The sequence below is a fragment of the Hyperoodon ampullatus genome, assembly GCF_949752795.1.
Source record: "Hyperoodon ampullatus genome assembly, chromosome: X".
Classification (NCBI taxonomy): Eukaryota; Metazoa; Chordata; class Mammalia; order Artiodactyla; family Ziphiidae; genus Hyperoodon; species Hyperoodon ampullatus.
In genome coordinates this window covers 22,047,668-22,070,285 of record NC_136913.1, presented here as the reverse complement: position 1 = coordinate 22,070,285, position 22,618 = coordinate 22,047,668, and the positions used below count along the sequence as shown (strand labels likewise).

Below are 22,618 nucleotides of genomic sequence, written 5' to 3'. Positions count from 1 at the left end.
ATGATGCCGGCTTGTATAAAGCAGAGCAGCCCAAGGCCATGGGGTGCCAGATCAAACAGTCTGATGCTCACTAAGCCCTGAGAGCGTGACTGCATTCTGGTTCAGCGCGGTCGCCTGTGCTCATTTGATGATTCTACATAATTAAAAAAGGATTAAAGTATGTTCCATGTCCCTACCATCCAATTTTATTTATTTTAAAATAAAGGCCTTGGTGCTTCCATTGGTCAACTCTGCACTAACTGGAAGACTCAACTAACTACTAGGCGTGGCCTGAAATAACCAAAATTTCAGGCAGCATTTATTCTAGGCTTCTTGGATTATCAGCCTTTCATAAACTAGTGTTGAAAGAAACTTTGTCTCTATACCCCCACCACCCCACCCCCGCCCCCAGTGGCACTGATTAGACTGCCTCACCTGTGGGAGTGTCTCAATGATTTACTGGAAGAATAGAGAATACTTTCAGAAGTTTGTATCTTTAAAAAAAAGAGTGCCTGCAAAATCTCAGGTTTTGCCTCCTACATTGTAATTTAGCTTTAGAGACGAATTCTTTGTACTCAGATACCTTAATTATACATCAGCTTAAACAGGGGGATAAGTCTTTTTTAGTTAATTAGTAAGCCTAAAAATAAATATGAAATGCCTGATTTTTTTTAACCTTCCTGTGGTTTTCCTCATATAAGTTGAAAGTATTTTATCTTATGTATTAATGTTAAATATTCAGTTTAAATCAAAGGGTTCCAACAATCCTGTTTTTAGTTAACTTACCAAAAAGAAACTTTTGGTTTTAACTGAATGTCCTCTCAAAAGGGTTCTGTTTTTCTAAGGCTTCTGGCATATTGAGTATTTTCCAGTTATTCTTCCCAGTCATTTGACTTCATTTTTTCCCCGCTTACTTGGCTTCTCTACATTCCTTAATTTTGATTTTCTATTTTTATTCTGCATTTCTCCATATACTTCATCTTATTCAAATTTACCGATTAAAATTTTCCCTAGTATCAGTTCAGAAAAAGATGAAGAAGCAGTGTGTGAGAGGCATGGAAAATTCTGATTTCGTGAACGCAAATAAGTCATTGGCTTAAATACACTTGTGTTATTTCTTCAGTTTTTCTTCCTCTTTTGATGACCCTTTAATTCTCTTCTGTTTTCCGTTTGTTTTTCGTACTTTGCCCTTTCACTGAGAAGTCGGAGACAATTACTACATTTGCAAAAGGTATGACTGGCTTTGTCTAGAAAGGTTCTAAATGGCTTTCCAGTTCACCAAGACACAGGATAAATAGACACAGAAACACAAATGACTTTTTTTTTTAATTGGGGTATAGTTGTTTTACAATGTTTTGTTAGTTTCAGTAGATTCACAGCGAAGTCAATCAGCCATATGTATACATATATCCCCTCTTTTTTGGATTTCCTTCCCATTTAGGTCACCACAGAGCACTAAGTAGACACAAATGAGTTTTGGGTTTTCTTTTTTCCCCATAAATGACTTCTGATTTAATACGGGGAGCCCTCTCAGTGATGGTCACTGATAAGAAAGGAGCATTTGACCAGCCTTCTGAGAGCAAGAGTTCCGACTTTATTCTTTATACCTGGTTTCCACAGTGGCATGTATTTCTGGTGAATCTCTAATCCTCTTTTCGACTAATTTACAGGAAGCAGAAAAAACAACTATTTCTTCGGTTAATGAAGTGACCTGATAATGTATCTTATAATTAAAGCAGAGAGCTGAGCACACGCCTCCCAAAAATGTAGTCTCCTGTCTGGATTACTTGAAGGCTATCTTTATCCACATCTTTCAGCTTTAAGGCTTGGTGGGGGATGTTTTAGGAGTGTAAGCAAGGGAATCAGGGAGTGGAAAAGGAGGGCAAAAAATGGAAAAATTACCAGCAAGGCACTAAAACCCAACAGAATGATCAACTCATTCTAATAATGCTGCTTTTTCTAATTACTGTCAATTAAACGTTTGAGTTTACAATGTATTTTTACCACTAACCATGTTAAAATGGGTAAAATATAACTGAGAAAATAATATTTCAGGGGCAGCTCTTTGATTTTGCTTCAGTTGTATTTATAAGATTTCAATCTTTTGACAACATTGAATTTTAGCATAAGTAATTTATTCTCAAACTTACCAGGGCTATAAACAATAATTAACTGAATAGTCTTTCAGAAGACACAATCTTAAGTGTGAATGGAGAGCTACCAAATGATTGTGAATACCCTTCAAAAGAATCCCCCCTCTTTCTTTAGCTTCATTTATACTTTGAAAATGTTTGTTTTACTCCATGTCCAGAAATACTATTTCACTGCCTGGGAAGTTTAACAGTTTTCCTTTGTTTGGGAAAACTTATTTCTGAATTTAAAGAGATCAAAATAGGTAGTGGGTTTGGAGTCTACCAAACTTGAGGCTGCATCCACTCTAGGCCGGGCCATTTGGGTTAGTATTACTAACAGCAAGCCAGAAACTTCAGAGCCAAAGAGCCAAAGATCAGGTATTTCACACACACCTCATTCCCTATCAAACTCAATGCCCCAACAACATGCAGCTATTACACTATTTCTTTCAGCCCCATGTCTATTTATTATGTTCATAGATGCTGTGGGTCAGGAATTGAGATAAGACTCAGGAGGGAAGGCTGGTCTGGGACCTCAGCTGGGAAAACTTAAACGTTGGAAGAGTGACTGGACGGTGGGGGCTGGAACTATCTGAAGGCTTCCAGCTCACATATCTGACCCTTGGGCCGATTACTTACTGACTGAGATTGCCTACTGAAGCATCGTCAGGTGGCCTCTCCATGGGCTTCCTCACAGCATGGCGGCCTTGGGCTGGTTGGATTCCTGTATGGCTTCAGTAAACAAGGCAGAGGCTGCATGGCCTTTTATGACCCAGCCACAGAAGTCACACAGCTAGTCCCCTTCTGCCATACTCAACTGTTCTAAGCAACCGTAGCCTGCCCAGACTCCAGGGGGAAGGGATTAGACCCCCTGCGTTGGTGGAGGGCTGGCAAGGGCACATCATAGAAAAGCCTTGTCAGGGCCATCTTTGGAAAACGCCATCTGCCCCAAGATGTTCATAAGGAGGTGTACAAGATGATTTATTTCTCACATTATACTTTAAAGCACTCTTCTACTACCTGAATTTGTTTTCTCTGGAGTCACTTTGGGGCCATTTATTTATGTTAGTTTCTCTTGCTGTAGGCTTCCCTCAGATGGCAGGTGATCCTTGCTTGTTCAGTGAGGCAGCCTAAGGACTAAGTGAGTACCCAAACACCTGATTACACAGGGCTTTGGGGTGGGGTCCTAACACCACACCAGCTTCCCTTATTCTCCTTAAACAGTTCTTTCAGTGTCTTTGGAGAAGAACCCCCTCCTTGCCCTTCACTTGGCCTAGGGGTAACTGCCTGCCTATTAATGTTCTGATGATCAGGATGGAGGGCAACCCTTCTGTTTGCAGACTTCGGGTTCACTCTCCAATTTTCACCCAGCCAGTCCTACCTGTCACTCCTGCCCTCTATCCCTGGTGCTGCATTACTGAGGTAGAAGCCCCTCCTGGGGACACAGTGCCTCCTGAGTATGTTCTAGACCCCAACTATCCAATATAGGAGCCATGAGCCATTAGAGGAAATGTGAATATTCAATTATATTATAATATCAATGATAAATTCACTGTGATAACTGTATCATGGCTATTAGGAAAGTACTCTCATGCTTAGGATATATATGTAAGTATGTAGAGGTAGTCATTACATCTGCAACTTACTCTCAAGATGGTTCAGCCAAAAAGGTGTATATAGAGAGGGAGGGAAGGAGATACAGATAGGGGTGGATGGAAGGGGGAAGAAGCAAATAGAGCAAAGTAACTGGTGAATCTAGGTGCTAAACATGGGTGTTTACTGTTCTTATCATTTTTCCTGAGGTCTGAAAATTTTCCAAATAAAAGGTTTGGGAGAGACACTGTAAACAATCTAAGTATCCAACAATAAGGGAATAGTCAAATAAATTACAATATTGCATATTTACATAGGGAAATATGCAGTAATTTAAAAGCTTTTAAAACTCAACAACAAAAAAAACCAAACAACCCTATCCAAAAATGAGCAGAAGACCGAAAGAGATATTTCTCCAAAGGCATACAGATGGCCAATAGGCACATGAAAAGATGCTCAACATCACTAATTATTAAAGAAATGCAAATCAAAACTACAATGAGGTATCACCTCACACCAGTAAGAATGGCCATCATTAAAAAGTCTACAGGGCTTCCCTGGTGGCGCAGTGGTTGAGAGTCCGCCTGCCGATGCAGGGGACAAGGGTTCGTGCCCCGGTCCGGGAAGATCCCACATGCCGCGGAGCGGCTGGTCCCGTGAGCCATGGCTGCTGAGCCTGCGCGTCCGGAGCCTGTGCTCCGCAACGGGAGAGGCCACAACAGTGAGAGGCCCGCATACCGCAAAAAACAAAAACAAAACAAAACAAAACAAAAAAAAAAAAAAAAAAAGTCTACAAATGACAAATGCTGGAGAGGAGGTGGAGAAAAGGAAACCCTTGTACACTGTTGATGGGAATGTAAGTTGGTGCAGCCACTATGGAAAACAGTATGGAGGTTCCTCTGAAAGCTAAAAACAGAATTACCATATGATCCAGCAATCCCACTCCTTGGCATATATCTGGACGAAACTATAATTCAAAAAGATACATCTACCCCTATGTTCATAGCAGCACTATTCACAACAGCCAAGACGTGGAATCAACCTAAATATCCATCGACAGATGAATGGGTAAAGAAGATGTGGTATATATATACAATGGAATACTACTCAGCCATAAAAAGAACGAAATAATGCCATGTGCAGCAACATGGATGGACCTAGAGATTATCATACTGAATGAAGTCAGACAGACAAATACCATATGGTATCACTTATATGTGGAATCTAAAATATGACAAATGGGGACTTCCCTGGTGGCACAGTGGTTAAGAATCCGCCTACCAATGCAGGGGACACGGGTTTGAGCCCTGGTCCGGGAAGATCCCACATGCTGTGGAGCAACTAAGCCCCTGCGTCACAACTACTGAGCCTGTGCTCTAGAGCCCGTGAGCCACAGCTATTGAGCCCGCGTGCCACAACTACTGAAGCCCACGTGCCTAGAGTCCATGCTCCACAACACGAGAAGCCACCACAATGAGAAGCCCGTGCACCACTACAAAGAGTAGCCCCCGCTCGCCGCAACTAGAGAAAGCCCACGCACAGCAACAAAGACCCAACACAGCCAAAAATAAATAAATAAGTAAATAATTTTTTTTAAATATGACAAATGAACCTATCTACAAAATGGAAACAGACTCAAGGACATAGAGAACAGACTGCTGGTTACCAAGGGGAAGGGGGTTGAGGTGAGCACATGTGAGCTTTTATACATGGAATGCATAAACAACAAGGGCCTACCGTACAGCACAGAGAACTATATTCAATATCCTATGATAGGGACTTCCCTGGTGGCCCAGTGGTAAAGCATCTGCCTTCCAATGCAGGGGACACGGGTTCAATCCCTGGTCAGAGACCTAAGATCCCACATGCCGCGGGGAAACTAAGCCCGTGTGCAACTACTGAGCTTGTGCACCTCAACAGAGAGCCTGCATGCCGCAAACTACAGAGCCCACGTGCTCTGGAGCCTGCGTGCCACAACTAGAGAGAGAAAACCCGCATGCCACACCTAGAGAGAAGCCCGTGTACCGCAACAAAGACCTAAAGCAGCCAAAAAAATAATAAAAGAAAATAAATAAAAGTAAATATTTTTAAAAATCCTATGATAAACCGTAATGGAAAAGAATATTTTAAAAAAGAACGTATATATGTGTAACTGAATCACTTTGTTGTACAACAGAAATTAACACATTGTAAATCAACTATACTTCAATTTTTAAAAAATGAGTTTTTAAAGAAAAAAGCAGTCTTCTGAAAAAGGTCTTCCTATAACTAGAGCCGTTCTATTATTTTAAAGAAAAACATCCTACTAGAGCCATTCTATTCTAAAAACAAAGAAACAAACAAAAATCTCATACAGAACGTGCTACTATATGCAGATCTTCCTAATGGGGGCTGAAGCCCATGCTACTCTTCATGTAATGGTTTTTGATGCTCTTGTTAAGAAAAGAGGGTACAGGGTGATCATGACAGGGTTCTTAATTAAGGTAAGTGAGGGTTACTGGGTCCTTCCCTGAAGGAGATCTGTGTCTGTGCTGAGGGAACATGAGCGACAACCGCTAGTACCTTGATCCTCTCTCTTGAGAGATCCTATTTGTTGACTCTTTTGAAATATATGTATCCATGAACAGATTAGTGAGAAACCTGCCCCTGTGTGTGCCAGATAAGGCCAAACCAAGTTGTGAGTAGATTTCACCATGGGCCCACAATTTGTGCCCTTGGCTTGGGCAACCCCTCTGTCATCACCCCCAGTCACTGAGGTCTATGTCCCATGGATCCCAAGATTCCTCAAAAGACTGAACAGTCCATCAGCACAATACCTGGCACATTGTAGGTGTTTAATATTTCCTGATTAGAACTGAAAATTAAAATACCTAGTAAGTTTCACTATAAATTTACAATAGCAAATAAAATTCAGGGGTTCAAGATAATATTTGCTGGCCAATGGTAAATTCCTCTAATAGATCACTTCATTCTGTATATCTGGTTAGGGGTATTCCAATCTTTATAGTTAGGGGAAGAAGAGCCAAAAGGTAGACAGGAAGGTGATGATATAAAGTGACAGTAATTGTCAATATTGTGTGTCAGGCCAGAGAGTGGAGAGAAAAGGCAAGGATGTGTTGAGAACTGACATCACAAATAGAGCTTTGACCAGCTAAAGCATATGAGTAGCACTCATAGCCAAAGCCACCACACACATCCACATCACCCTAATTCCAGAAAGGAGTTTAGGATCTAGTCCTAACGGTGGATTACAGAATGTCTTGTTGTCATGGAAGCAGGAACAGTTAAGTAAACGCCACACTGTACTCATCGTTGAGGTTAATTGAAGCAAAACCTTAAGTTAACCATTACAGTGAATGAAGAAGATCCAAAGCCAGTCACGCTCAAAAGCACAAATGAGCTGAAAGTGCTATGTTTCTTGGAAAATGATCAGTTTATATAGCTGGGACCTTCAGCCAACAAACTTTAAGATAATTAACATTCAAGGTTAAGAGCTCCCTATGCAGTTTTCATTCTTAGAGGAAGCTGACTTTGTCCAGGTTAATGCTGTGTCACTAACTTCCCATAACAAAAGCAGAGCCAACAGCTACTGAGCACCTACCATGTGCCATGCGCTGTGCTGCATGTTCTCAAGTTCATGGGTGCAACAGGCCTATGATTTGATGCTATCGTTTCCATTTTGTAGATCAGGACATTGAAGTGTAGTGGGATTAAGTGATTTGCCCAAGCTCGCACTGGTGGTAGGCACCAGAAACCAAGCCTTGAGTACAAGTCCACATAGACCCGTTATCATATTTCCAGAGGGAGACAATAGGCTAACAAGACAATAAACTAACAAGTGTGGGTCCTCAGAATAAAAATTGTTTCTAGTGTAAGTAAATGAAGGAGGTAGCAATCTGATAGCTCCGAAATGATAAGACTAGACAAACATTAGACTGTGCAATTTCCAGATTGTCTAAAAGAACAAATTTAGACAAGACCCCAAGCATTACTAATAGAGACTCTATTTGCTAGAAAGAATTGCACTGTGGCAAATGGTATATTATGTGGTAAGAAAGGGTATGTTAAGTTGAAAGAAAAAAAGCATACATTTAAAAGCTCAACCGACCTGCATTTTAACTGTGGTTTTGCTCCTAACTTTGCTTAGGCAAGATACTTAAATCATCTAAGCTTCAGCGTCTTCATCCAAAAAATGGAAACATCTATTTCACCTGGATGCTGTGAGAATTACAGCTACATCTAACTACTATTGTGTCTGGTGGAGAGCGGTACACAAATTTAAGTTCCCTTCGCCTCCTAGAAAGAATAATTTCTGGCTCACTTTGGAAGAGGCAGCCAAGATGTTAGGTCAACAACTAGCTGATGCTTTGGGCACTCTCTTCATTACTCGGGGCTTCTACTTTCTCATGTGTAAAACTGGGGAGGTTGGACAGATGATCACTAAGCTCAGGCTCCCACTGAATCAATCTATGAGGATAAGATTTTGGTTTGTACACTTTACAGTTATTTATCCTACACCAACCTTGCCTAATGTACATTCTGGGACAACTCTGGAGAGAGCATTGCTAGGAGTGAGTAGCCAATGAAAGGAGCTAGAAATCAAGAAAAAGAGCACATACATTATAGTTGTTTTCTACCGAAAAACTAAGAAAGAAACAAAGAAAGCCTCCAAGGATGCTCTGGATAAAGGACAATTGGGTTGACACTTCACACATACCCAGAAACCACTTCTATTACACGAATCTCCAAGGGAGAGGTAGAGAAAGCATGCCAAAAACTCATGGGATGCATGCATTTTGGATAGACTATATATATTGACATATTTGTCTCAACTTCTCATTTACCTATAAGCCCCTCAAAGGCAGAAACTAAGCCTCGACAATTCCCCAGTGCTTCTTTTTCCACCCCATTCCGAATCCAGAAAGTTCAACAAATGCTGATGGACTCCTGGGAATTCCCTGGCGGTCCAGTGGTTAGGACTCAGTGCTTTCACTGCTGAGGGCCCGGGTTCAATCCCAGGTTGGGGAACGAAGATCCCTCAAGCTGCACAGCGCAGCCAAAAAAAAAAAAAAAAAAAAATGCTAATGGACGCCTAAACTCCCTAAGTGTTAACCTTCAGCATCTCACAGACTTTATCCCCTAAAGTAGTTCACAGCTCTTGGGCAAAATTTTTACCAGATCTAACACAGTTCTTAACTCTGGAAGCACATTATAGTCAGCTGGGTAAGTCGTCAAAAATACCAGCACCTAGACCCTACCTTCAGAAATTGATGTAATTGGCTTCTACAGGGTGAGGGTGGGGGAACAGGTGGCACTAACTTTAGAAGCTCCCCAGATGATTCTCACAAGCACCCAGGACTGAGATCCACTGACTAGCATCTAATCACAGGAAATTCAACAAGGGAATAAACCAAAGAACTCCTCAGGCTCAGACAGTGGCTATTAAGCATCCCCAACTTTTTCACTGACCCATCTATTTTTAGTCTCTATTTTCATGTTTGAGTTTTGTTTCAGCCTCCTAGGAAACTGACCACACTTGAGCACATTACATGACCAATATAGGAATGTTAATATAGCAATGACACTTTGCTTTCTATTTCATCTCAGAAGAGGAGAAATTAACCAAATTTATACAAAGTGCACAGTCAAGTATTAAGGAATATCTGCTACCAAGCTTAAGGAAACACTGTACTCTTCTAGAACAGATCCAAGGAAAGGTTCAGGTAAACCCTTAGTATGCTCTGGTCAATGAAGATGTAATAATTTGTTGGGAAAAGATATGTATGTTACACGTTTGAAAGGGCCCTACTGTCTTCCGGCCAACAACACATGGGAATACTTAACTTCATGCTTTGAGAAAATGTTAAGAGATACGTAGCAATTTATTCCCAACAGTGAAACTATTATATACTGACTTCCATGCCCTAGTAAGAAAGAAAGAAACACTCGTACAACTCAAATGGTTGAGTGGAATCAGAGGTCAAGTCTAAGACTGAAAATAAAATCACAACTGCTTGGGTGATGCTTAGGGAAATAATCTACCGAGTTAGAATCCCAAATATTCAATCACAGGGAATGTAAATATCGACCTGTGTAATATATAATACATAGTTTGCTGTAATTTTTGTGCCATTCATTACAGCAGAAAGAATAATCTCAGTCAAGATGAGACAATGACTAGGAAACGAGTTCTCGAGGGATATGAAGGGCAATCAAACCCAGCTCTGCCACAAATATGGCGAAACGGGCTACCTGAAGATGCTTCCAGGCTAGTTTCAATGAACGCCAGGTACCCCATCCACAGTTCCCTTAGCACATTTTCTATAAGTTTAGCTAATTTACCAAGAAGAATAAGTGGGCAAGAACAGCGAGAATTTCTAAAAATCTAAAGTAATAAATAAGGAGCTGCCACCACCAAATTTTAACAAAAACTACAAGGCAAAAGTTATCATATGATATTTAGTTGAAATCAGAAAAGTTGTCCTTTTGGAGAGAATCCACAACTATAAACTATTCTGTGAACTTTGTGATAAAACAGCAACAAGACAGAAAGATGTGAGGTCTTAATAGTTGTTGCTATGCAAATGGACAGCAGAACAGAGTAAAAGTGAGTTGACTGCAAACGTCCCAACAGAGATGGCAACAAATTCCAGAGGGATTTAGTGGTAATTTACATACTGCTCTAGGTGATAAATCTGACCATGATAAAAGCATTGTAAATGACTGGGTATATTAAAACTCAGACTGTGCACTAAATAAAAAGGAAACCAATAATCAGTGTCAACATATGTAAATATATGGGCAAAAGATGTAACGCTATCACCAAAAAATGGATGGAAGAATTAGAGGTGATATTCTTTCCGAACGCCTTTAGTTGTATACTTTGATAATTACTTTACCAAAGAAGGGAGCACAAGAGGAAACAATAGATATACAGCACAATAGCTTACTATGCCAAGTAGACACAGGGAGTGCATGCAAATGATTAAAACTCCCGAGTCCAGTTACTAAATGGTCAAGGGCACTTCACACACAACAAAATGCACAAAATAAACCCACAAGGGGAAAAAATAAAACTTTTAGCTTCTATGTTACCTATTATACAATTGAAGTCATAAAACCTCATTTTGGCAGGGCTGTGGAGAAACCGGTAAACTTAAACTTTGGTGACAGCCCTAGAGATTAAAACTATAAAATCCCTCCAAGCCTTTCACATGGTAATTCCACATAGGGGCACATACCCTATAGGTAAGCCACCGATCACCTGGAAAAGTCTTAGCTACCCCAAAAGTCACACTCCAGATAGCCAAGTTTTACTGTTACTAGCATGCGGGACAAACAGAGCTTTATCATTTAAATGCCAATTAACAGCAATCACTGCACACTTCTTTAACAAGGAGCCAAACTGTCTTAGACTAGAGGTCCAAACTTTCTGTAAAGGGCCAGATGGTAAACATTTTGGCGTTGTGGGCCAAATCGTCTCTGTGGCAACTACTCAACCCTGCTGTTGCAGAGGTACAGAAGCCACATATGCTATGTAATCAATGGGCATGGCTGTGGTCCAATAAAACTTTATTTACAAAAATAGGTGCTGCCAAAAGCCAGAGCATATGCAACACAAAGACTGAACGCTAACAGAAACTATCAACTTTGGGTGATAATGATGGATCAGTGTTGGTTCATCAGCTGTAACAAACGTCCCACACTGGTGTACGGGAGTTCCCTGTACTTTCTGCCCGTATTTGCTGTGAACCTAAAACTACTCTTAAAAATACAGTCTGTTAATTGTAACACAAAAACAGGTGGCTGGCCCTCGGGCTATAGTTCGATAACCTGTCTTAGACTATGGCATTCAAAAAAAAAAAAAAAGGATTTGCCCAACTCTGGAATCAGATAATCATGGAAGTAAAATAATAGAATGCACGTAAAATGAAAAGGAAAAGTGGTGATATTTTCTGATTCCATCCAGTAATAAGACCATGGTTTCCCAAATCTTTTCAACAATCTGATCAACTTCCCGAAGTTTAATGGGACGAAACCACTCAGTCATCAATAGGTCAGGACGTGTGGCCATGTCTCCCCTTCAGAAGCATACAAAACTGCCAAGAGAACGAACAAAGCTGGAACTACACCTTAAACGCTCAGAGCCTGATAAACCAGGTTAGGTTGAAATCCAGTCATATCAGATCTTTAGGGCCCAAAAGGCCAATTTTTCTTTAAATTTAAATATTGATCAAGGTGCATTAAGCCACGTTAGATATCTTTACCCTAAATGAAATTGTACTCTTCCCCTTTAATTCTGAATCATTAGCTTCTGTCTCTAAACAGATTAGTCTAATTCTTGGCAACTCCTCACAGTAGAAGAACATCACCTCTTACAGAAAAGGTGTGTCATGTACATATATGTAAAGGTACAAAATGTACACACTCAAAAACAAAATGCCATTGCTTCTCTCTTTTCCTAACACAATTTAAAAAAAACAAAACCCCAAAAATCTCCTCATTTTCTCCAGAAACAAAACCACTCTTCTCCCCAGTAGTAATCAGGCTTTAAGGAGCGTGACTTACAAACTCAAGGCTTTCCGAAGCAGTCATTTGCAACCAAAGTCAACTTCGCAGTGGATACTGGAATCTTAAAATACTTTCTAAGGAAAACAGAGGGCAGCTGGGCCTTCAAACCTCAAGAAGAGTAAAAACAGGGAAACTGGTTGCTGCCTTCTAATAGCTAAAGGCTCCAAGGTTCAGAGAACCAGTGTAATTATGATAGAAATCTTTTCTGTGAAAAGAAGACAGAGTTGTCAGACAACCTATTGTCAGACAACCTATCTTCTGGTGGTTTTATTTCAGAGATGCTATATTTAAATGTGGGGACATTACAGAAGTTTAGACCTATGTAACAACTGACTAAATTAAAGTGACATAATGTTTAACAACCTTTAGATGGAGTCAATAATCACCACTTATGAAGCGCCCACTCTGGGCAGAAAGCAAACAGCCGAGGAAGCTGTGAGAAGGGTACAAAGAACAGGTGAGTGCCTACCCTCTGGAAAGAGACAGTTTAGAATAAAATCAAAGAACAGGAGCCAGAAGCAAATATGTTTAATACAAGTGCAGCTGTGCAAAAGACGAGTGCAAAGGAACTGGGAAATAAAACAGAAAGTCAGTCTGTAGGGAGCGGATCAGAGTGATTAATGAAGGAACCTGAAGTGGAGAGGGTAAAGCTGAAAGATGAAAAGCATGTCCAGATGAAAATGTGAATCATTTCCTATGAACTCATTCAAGATTCAGAAGGTTCTATCTTTAAGTTATGTCATACAGTCCAAGTTCTCCTTTTCTTACATCGCTAAGAGAACTTTAAATTCTTAACAACCACTTAACAGAAAGACCTCAAGCTTTTGCAAACATCACAAAGAACCACGGTAAAGTTAACTGCCATTCAAAGACAGTTAATTGGTCCAAAACTCCTGAGAGCAACAGGTTTACAGGAAAAAAAGAGTAAAAGTTATACTGAGAAATAAAATCAATAAATGTTTATTCTGAACATTAAAATGTGATATTTCTATTACTCCTTATAAGGAGTTAATATATACTGTCTGAAGCCTCACTGTCCAATAGAAACCTGTGAGCCACACATGTAATTTTAAACTTCCTAGCAGCCATATGAACATAAAAAGAAACAGGTGAAATTTTTGATGTTTTATTTAATGCAACATACCCAAAAAAATTACCATTTCAACGTGGAATCAATACAGAAACATACTGAGATATTTTAGTATTTTTTATATTAAGTCTTTGAAATCCAGTGTGTGTCATACTAACATCTCAATTCAAAAGCTAAATTTCTATCAGAAATAATTGGCCCATAATTAGATTTCATCAAATTTAAAGTTAAGGTAGATTCACATATCCAAACTGTTCTAACACACTTAAAAGTTTTCAATTAACTGAATCAAGTGTCACTTTTAAGTTTAAATGTAAATTAAATCAATTCAGTTTCTCAGTCACAACAGCCACATTTCAAGGGCTCAATAGGTTCAACTGGCTAGTGGTGACATATTGGACAAAGAAAGTCTAAATAAATCAGTAGAAAGATAATCCCTGGAACCAAAAATTCAAACCTAATTACTAAAAGAAATATAACAAAACAAAGCAAGATATATAATATGGTAGAAAAATTACAGGTATTAAAAACATAAAGTGAAAGAAAATTATAGATGTTTATCGTTACAGATGACAGATCTGTCATAGCAGTAATATAAACTGGTTAAACTTAACCACATAAAAGAAAAAGTCTGACTCACAAAGCAAAACCCAGCTTTATACTACATTTCAAGAAATTCAGAAATGCTCTAGCAGAAAATGAAAACAAGAGGCAGATAGGGCTCCGGATCTCAATGTCACATAAGGATGAATCCAGGCCAAAAAGCACTGAACTAGTCAAAGGGCAGCACTCTGCACCCTAAAGCGTGCATCTCGAAATGACAATTAAGGATATCTAAGCAGCAAATGTAACATTAACAGGCACAAAGCAAAAACCATAGACAATATCTGGGGAAACAGAATCGGATTATTAGGAGACCTGAACTTCTTTTGACCCATGACAGATCCAGTAGATTAAAAAAAGCAAAGGTATAGAAAACCCAAATAATATAATTAATATGGTAGATTTGATATATGAAGCTCTGTAACCTGAGAAGAGAACATAACCTTCTTTTTGCTGCCCAAGGAACAGTGACAGGAAATGAACACAGATTGGACTACAAAGCAAACATCAATAAATTAAAGAAATGATTCCGATAACATTCTCTGATCACAATGCAGCAAAACTAAAAATCAACAAAATTAAAATACAGGGTGCACTTCTGCTGGAAATTTAAAAACTCAAGTCTTGGGACTTCCCTGGTGGCACAGTGGTTGGGAGTCCGCCTTGTCAATGCAGGGGACATGGGTTCGAGCCCTGGTCCGGGAAGATCCCACATGCCACGGAGCAACTAAGCCCATGCGCCACAACTACTGAGCCTGCGCTCCAGAGCCCGCGAGCCACAACTACTGAGCCCGCGTGCCACAACTACTGAGCCCGCGTGCCACAACTACTGAAGCCCGTGCGCCTAGAGCCCGTGCTCCGCAACAAGAGAAGCCACCGCAATGAGAAGCCCGCGCGCCACAACGAAGAGTAGCCCCCCGCTTGCCTCAACGAGAGAAAGCCCGCACGCAGCAACGAAGGCCCAACGCAGCCAATAAATAAATAAATTTATAATAAAATAAAATAGGGGCTTCCCTGGTGGCGCAGTAGTTGAGAGTCCGCCTGCCGACGCAGGGGACACGGGTTCGTGCCCCGGTCTGGGAAGATCCCACATGCCGCGGAGCGGCTGGGCCCGTGAGCCATGGCCGCTGAGCTTGCGCGTCCGGAGCCTGTGCTCTGCAACAGGAGAGGCCACAACAGTGAGAGGCCCGCGTACCACAAAAAAAAATAAAATAAAAATAAAATAAAATAAAATAAAATAAAATAAAACTCAAGTCTTAGTTCACACAAGAATAAAAACCTGAAGATGCAGAAGAGCTGGGAAGAAAAAGCATCAAACACTATACACATCAGCTGCTAAAGCAGTGTTCAGAGGAATGCCTGTAGCCTTAAATACTGAAATAAACAACAAAGAAGAAATGAATTTTGCCGTTCAAAAAGAAAAAAAAAATAACACTGAGCACTTGAGGGGGAATTAATAAAATCAAAGTAGACATTAATGAACTAGAAAACAAAAGTCATAAAGCTAATAAGTGAATCCAATCATATAAACCAACAACTAATCTAAACACAAAAGAGGGGGAGAATATAGAAGGAATAAAGGGGGAACAGCCACAGAGAAAATTAAGACTAATTACTATCTCAGCTATGCAAACTGGCTTTAAAACCTTGATGACTAGGATAATTTTCTAGAGAAATACATGAAAATGGATTCTAGAAGAGATAGAAAATCTATCCAGATCAATACCACAGACTAGAGAAACCTGTCAAAAAGCAACAGTTTAAAAGGTTTCATGGGTGGATTCTACCAGATCTTTGAAGAACACATAGTTCAAAAGATAAACTGGTCTTAGTGCAGAAAAAAATGTATTTCTTCTGAAACAAGCATGACATTGATAAGAAAATCTAACAGACTGCACATACACACAACATCCACAAACAGTACGTGGAGATCAATATAATGAACCCAGGAATTCATCAAACTATTCTCTCTAGTACTGTATATGCTTAAAATTTTCCATAATAAAAAGCTAAAGTTAAATTTTTTTTTACTCTGTAAAAATACTGAATCACTATGCTGTACACCTGAAACTAATATAATCTTATAAATCAACTATACTTCAATTTAAAAAATTTCTTTACTCAAGGAGAAAAAAATTTTATCTAGATACACTTTTTCACTTATCAAAAGTTTGACAACAATGTGGTAAAAGTGTAGGAAAATAGGTACTCTCAGAAACTTCTAGTGAGAGGATAGACAACCTCGATGGAAGGCAATTTGACAATATTTATCAAAATTTCAAATGCACATAGCCTTTGGTGTAGAAATGCCATGTTTAGGTATTTGTCCTATATATATACTCACACACACATGAAATGATGAATACAGTAATTCAGTGTAGCACAGGCTGTCATAGCAAAGATTGGAAACAACCTACTAGCCATCAACAGAGAGTTGGCTAATGAATATAGTACACTCATATAAACAAATTCTCAGAAGCCATAAAAAAGTAAAAGGAAGTTCTGCAGTTACGATATGGAAAGCTGTCTAAGGAATTAAGTTTAAAAAGCAAGGTACAGACAAAAGTATTACAAGTTGCCATTTATTTTAAAATGGGGAGGCTAGTGGACAAAAGTAGGAAGCTGACTTTTCTATGTCCTTTCGTACCTTTTGAATTTGGATCCATGTAACTATAATCTCAGACCATAAAGAATCTCTTTTTTTTTAAAATCCTACCTTTCACAGCGCACTATTGCCCTATAAACTCATGATCCATTTACAACGCTTGCTATTCTTGTTAAACTTGCTAACTGTGTGCAAGGCCATGTTTCAAGTAAAGATTGAGCTCAAGAAAACTCTTCTTATTTTAAAGGGCATAGAGAAACACGGCCCACAGATGAAAGGGGGACAACTCTAGATCCAGAAGATCATCTAATTAGTGGTTCTCAACCCTGGTTATGCTTAAGAACAACCAAAAATACCAATGCCCACCCCCCCCCAGAACATTTATAGTAAAGTCTGGAGGATGGGGCACAGGCATGAAGACCATGCAGGCATCTAAATGCTTTACAGCAGTAGTCCTCAACAGAGGGTGATGCATTTTGCTCCCCTGGGGGACATGGTGGTGTCTGGAAACATGTTTGGGTGTCACAACTTATGGGTGGAGGGAGTGCGGGGGGGCGCCGGGGTGTGCTACTGGCATCTAGTAGGGGGAGGCTGGGGGTGCTGCTTTCGTAAACCTCCCACAACGCACAGGACAGCACCCCTCCTCCACCAAACAGTGACCTGCCCCAGAAAGTCAAGAGTGCTGAGACTGAGCAGGCCTCATTCAAATAAAGTCACTGCTTCTGAAGTAACACGCAGTTTTAGCCTTCCCTCTTAAACAAGGAAGATCATCTCATTTACTAGTGTGGATACATTCGCAAAAGAAAGCTGTTTCAGTGCCCACAGAAACCACAATATGCTGATGCGGTTCTAACAAATACTGTAAACGTGAAATTCCGTGGATATCCTTTCTCTGGTCCCCGTCCAGGTATTCTAGTCCAAAACTTCGGTCCCGTTTGCAAAGTAGCCAGGGAGAACGTCACAAAGTGGCAGTCTGTGGGTCAACATAGTTCACGCAACTGTTCTGTTTGAGCCCTAGGTCTTGAAAGTATACTGAATCGGCGCCGGGCAGCTTGCCCTTCTGGAGCCGGCATATACGGGGTGGATGGGGCTGCCACGGCCCCCCACCCCAAGCTGGCTTCGTGTAGTCATCTGCTGCTCCCACTCAGGGCCTGTAAGCACCGGGGGTGGCCCTCCCCTGCAGTGTTCTCCAATCATTCAGGGGCATAAAGCCTCTTTACTCTTCTTCCTTCTCACCTTAAAAATATCCCCACACCCTTTCTAAATTCTCAAACTCCCGCACCACTTGCCAAAATCGGACTTCTATCCAGAGCTGGAAGAACCAAGAGAAAGGTAGAAGTCGAGATGGCCTTTGTGTGACAACCCTCTCCTAGTTGTTGGCATTAAAGATAGACTGCCTGCCACCTGATTCGTCTCTGGGCATTACAAATGAGCCTTGAGTTTCTAGCACATTCCACTGCAATTATATATAGCTCTTCTGTGAGCTTCCTTATAAGGAAAAGACTTCAATTATTAGGCTTCTTCCATTATCCTAGATTAGAGTATCCCCTCCACTCTTCCCAAAATAGGTCAGAAGGCTTTTATGGGAAATACCTATCCAAAGATTTGGTAGTTTTCTTTTAAAAAGCTCATCCCTTTTCCTTTGAAATTAAGATCACACAGTTTGGGAACTGTGCTTTAGAAATGACCTTATACAATCCACGTGTTTTATTGGCGGGGACAATGAACCCCAGTGAGGTTCAGTCACTTAGCCAAGGCCAGGTTCCTGAGTCAGTGGCAGAGCAAGAATTAGAACATTTCTTTCCAGATAATGGTCCCATGGGTTTTCCACGATAACACTATGCCCCACTGTGGTTTTCCTACTCAAATAACATCTCTGCCCAGACACCTATTAACATGGTAGATACTAGCTGCTATAGAAACAAATAAACCAAAATTTCGCCAAGCTATGAGAGCTATCACTTCAACTTTGAGGGTGGAAGGAACTGGGAGCCTCTGGATTCTTTCTGTTCCTTTTATTGTGAATTAACCTGTCTCAGTTTACCCCAATGAAAAGTCGATACCTTCAGAATCTCTCTAAACCATAAATTAGGGATAGAATGTTGCTATTTATAGCAACAGCGACGTTTTCTTTCTAAACTCTGAAGTCAGGGGGCTGCCTCAAACCTCTAAAATTCTCACAAGTGGCCACAGATGGTAAAGTACAACTGCTGAAAAGCTTCTGGGACTGAAGTTTAAGATGCAAAGATCAACATGCCACTGAACCCTGACTTTCCTCATCATTCGCTGGCAAACTGGTTTCTTAAAATTTAATTTGGTCTCAACTTTAACCTATTCCTCTCTTCCTATCCTAACTTAAGTATGGACAACATCACATGGTGCTTACTGGGTCTTCCATGAATGTGCTACCTACTCTGCACTTAGGTTTTTATGCCCACCTGACACCATCTCTTGACATTTACTTAAAAGTCATTAAACGACCAGCCGCCCCATTATTTCCCCTCAAGAGCGTGGAACACCTTTGCTGCTCCATTTTCTTTTCCTTCCAGGATGCTGCGTTCCCTCCTGATAGCTGGGTGCGCACTTTTGTTTTAATACTTTCAGGTGTTTCACAACCAGCTGCCTCGCATTCACCCAACTGAGAGGATTCCCTCCGCGCTTGAAACGGCACCACTCTGGGGAAACACGATCCAGTTAACAGAAGGTCGTGGAATCTACTCCCATCTCAGCTAGGCCTCAGGCAGGGTGGGGGCCGGGTCTTCTGCGCTCCCACCTCAATTAGGGGAAGCCGCCCGACAGGGGAGAAGGTGGGACACAGAAGGAGAGGCGCGGCGAAAGGTGCTGGCACGAAACCCTGCTCTGTGACGCTAGGAGCCCACACGTCCGCTCCTCCCAGAATCTAAGGCTTTTGCAGTCCAGGCCTCTAACTGCTTTAACACAACACGAACGAGACAGCAGTTCGAGCCCTGCCGCTCCGGCCACACAGGAGCACCTTAAGAGCAGAAAAGGAACAAAATACCATTGCATAATTTATTCGACCTCAAAGTGTTTCTAAACAGCCCTTACCCAATCCAAAAAGAAAAAAAAAGAATCTAAATATAAAAACGTTCAAAAGCCACCCACACTCCGCTCCGAAGTTTTAAGGGCGGTGAGGTGTGTGTCAAGTAGATTTGAAGCTAACGACGGCAACTTTGGAGAGTCCCGCCCGGGATGAGGCTCCTCGGACGCGGTTTCTGTGTCTCCGGGTGAGCCCCCGGCGGGTGTGCGGGTACCAGGCCATGCCCCTCTGCGCCCCGAAATCCGAGCCCCCGGGCATCCCGGAGCCCCGCCCGCGGTTCCAACGGCGACCCGCGGCGGCGGGCCCGGAAGGCAGCGGCCCCACACCCCGGGGCCGTGGGGACCGTGGCGACACGCGGCCCCGCACTTACCGAAGTCCAGGAACTGCTTGATGGAGAGAGGCGATGGCGAGAAGCGCGAATAGCGCTCAATCTGCTTGGGCACCGGCTGCTTCAGCAGCCACCGGAACAGCCGCATCCTCGTCGGGGCAACGCAGAGACCAGTCAAGACGCTCAAGCGGCCGCAAAGGCCGGTGCAGCCGAGCCGCGCGGATTAGGCAAGTTCGCCAAGCGCACAACCCTGGCCTCCGTCTCGGCCTCGGCGACGCGGGTGCAGCCACCGCAGCAGCACCAGCAGCACCACCAGCAGCTCCCGTGCCCCGGCCGCCCGCCCGCGGCTTCCCCAGGCCCCGCCCCCGGGGGCGGAGCCAGCCGCCGTACGTACGCGGCGCGCGGGGGGCACGAGGGGCGCGCGGCCGCACGCGCTGGCTGCTGATTGGCCGCTGCCGCCCTCGCTTTCTTTTACCGGAGTGCCGCCGGGGCCGCCCCCTCCTTCGCTCCCGGGACCCAGACAGGCCCGGCAAGTGCAGCTACCCTCGGTCCCGTCCCGGGCTAGGTCCTCCGCGGCCGAAAGGTGGCGGAGGTACAAGGGGACTGGGAGGAGATCCGGAGCCCTCGCCCGGAATCCGATCCTAAGCGCTGCTCAAGGCCCCTCTCCACCGAAGGCACCTCTTCCGGGAGGCCTTCCCTGGATCAGCTGACTGTTGCACTTCAGGGTATTTGTTGCGTCTTGACACTTTTTCATCTTCTGTTTATCACTTAACTATACTGGCTGCTTCATGCCCTCCACCACTGCCACCACCGTTGGGCAAAAATAAACTCACTGGCTCGGATTCCTGCCTGCCCCTCACCATTGGACGGGATTCATTGTAATGTCACTCTGTTTCATGCCCGCCCCTCCCCACCCCCGCCTGGGCCAACTCCTTTGGGCAAGATTAATTGTTAAGTCACTGACTGTTTCATGCCACCACCGCCATCACCACCATTGAACGGGGTCAATTATAAGGTCAATGACACTTCATCTAGTCCCTCCCCCTCTCCCCCCCCCCCGTGAACTCCCCCTAACACCACTGGGCAGGATTAATTGTAAGGTCACTGTGTCTTTGTTTCATGTCACCCACCCCAACCGCTACCATTGGAAAGGATCAAATTTAAGGTCTTAGGCACTGTCTTTCATACCCCCTCACCTCCACCACCACCATAGGACAGCCCCCTGACTCTTTTTCATGCCTCACCACCACCAGCACCACTACTTCTGGACAGGAGTCTGTGCTTACACTATGTATTACACTTACACTATGTTAGGTATTGTTTGTATAAGAGTGAACTTGAGGGCTTCCCTGGTGGCGCAGTGGTTGAGAGTCCGCCTGCCGATGCAGGGGACACGGGTTCGTGCCCCGGTCCAGGAAGATCCCACATGCCGTGGAGCGGCTGGGCCCGTGGGCCATGGCCGCTGAGCCTGCGCGTCCGGAGCCTGTGCTCCGCAACGGGAGAGGCCACAACAGTGAGAGGCCCGCGTATCGCAAAAAAAAAAAAAAAAAAAAAAAAAAAAAAAAAAAAAAAGAGTGAACTTGAACTCAGGGCTCAGTATATGCAATCATTATTTCCTAATGTGAAGTACAGCTTGCTTTAACTATTTCCACCAAACCTTGCTTTATTTTTGGCAACGTATAAACATCAACTAAATGAAAGGTAGAATGTTCTCTGAGGAAAGATAAAAATGTAACTGGAAACCACTCCTTTGGTCTGATTGGACTGGTTTTCTCAGTGAGCAAGATTATTGGTGTGTAGCTATTTAGCTTTTGTGCCTTCATTGGGTTTCTATGCCCCCAATTCTTTGCTTAATGCTTGCACCTCTACTCTGAACTTAAAGAGAAAAGTAATACGTACACTCAAAAGACATCCACTGGTCCTCCCTCACTTCTAGATTTTCAAGTACGTCTTGGTCATCTTGATGGTGGTATGGTATGTAGACTACCATGTCTTTTCAAAACAAAAAGCTGAAAAAACATACTAACAACCTCTTTAACCAGGAGCTTTGCCAGAAGAGCTAAGCAATCGTGTTGGTGTGCATGGGCAGACGAAAAGACCTGTGGCCTGTGATTCCTCCAGTGACTTTCTCGGGTGCTACCAGGAGGCATGTTGTACCTGGTGGCAGTTGTGGGAGTCGATGAGCAGGAAGAAGTTGAATGTCGATGGAGAGGGGTTCTTCCCAGCCTAAGCCACAAATCGCTGCTGATCTTCACCTGAGCTTGGAAAGACTTGTTTCACTCCTTCCTTTTTTACTGAACAAAATGCTACTTTAAATCTATGTATTCTGATTTACTGAATTGTCATGTGCCTAGTTTTATTAATGTTTCTCCAAAAGGTGGCAAAGTCTTAGAAGTTGGGAACAATATGATAGAGCCTTGTATAATAGAAATTGTGCTGGTGCAGGGCTCAAATGACCCAGTCCTAAGCTTGGTTCTTTTATTAACTAGCTGTGTGACCTTAGACAAGTCACTTAGCCTTTCTGTGTCTGTGACTTCTTATGTCAGACGGGGCTACCTGATTTCTCTCCCTGGCATTTGTGACAATCAAATGAAATAAATATTTAATATAAACACAAGATATGGTTGTACCTCTTTTATCCAACTATTTATTTATTTAA

At 42.4% G+C, this 22,618-nt stretch overlaps 1 protein-coding gene across 1 annotated transcript in view; it reads right to left on the bottom strand.

Annotated features, from left to right (window-relative positions):
• Window positions 1–20,107, bottom strand: part of PDK3 (pyruvate dehydrogenase kinase 3) — a gene marked incomplete at its 5' end in the record, with an annotated part of 70,378 nt that extends 50,271 nt beyond the window's left edge. The window contains one exon of the mRNA XM_079727567.1: window positions 20,002–20,107. Within this exon, the coding sequence (XP_079583693.1) occupies window positions 20,002–20,107 (106 nt within the window). The remainder of the gene's footprint in view (window positions 1–20,001) is intronic.
• Window positions 20,108–22,618: the final 2,511 nt, after the last annotated feature.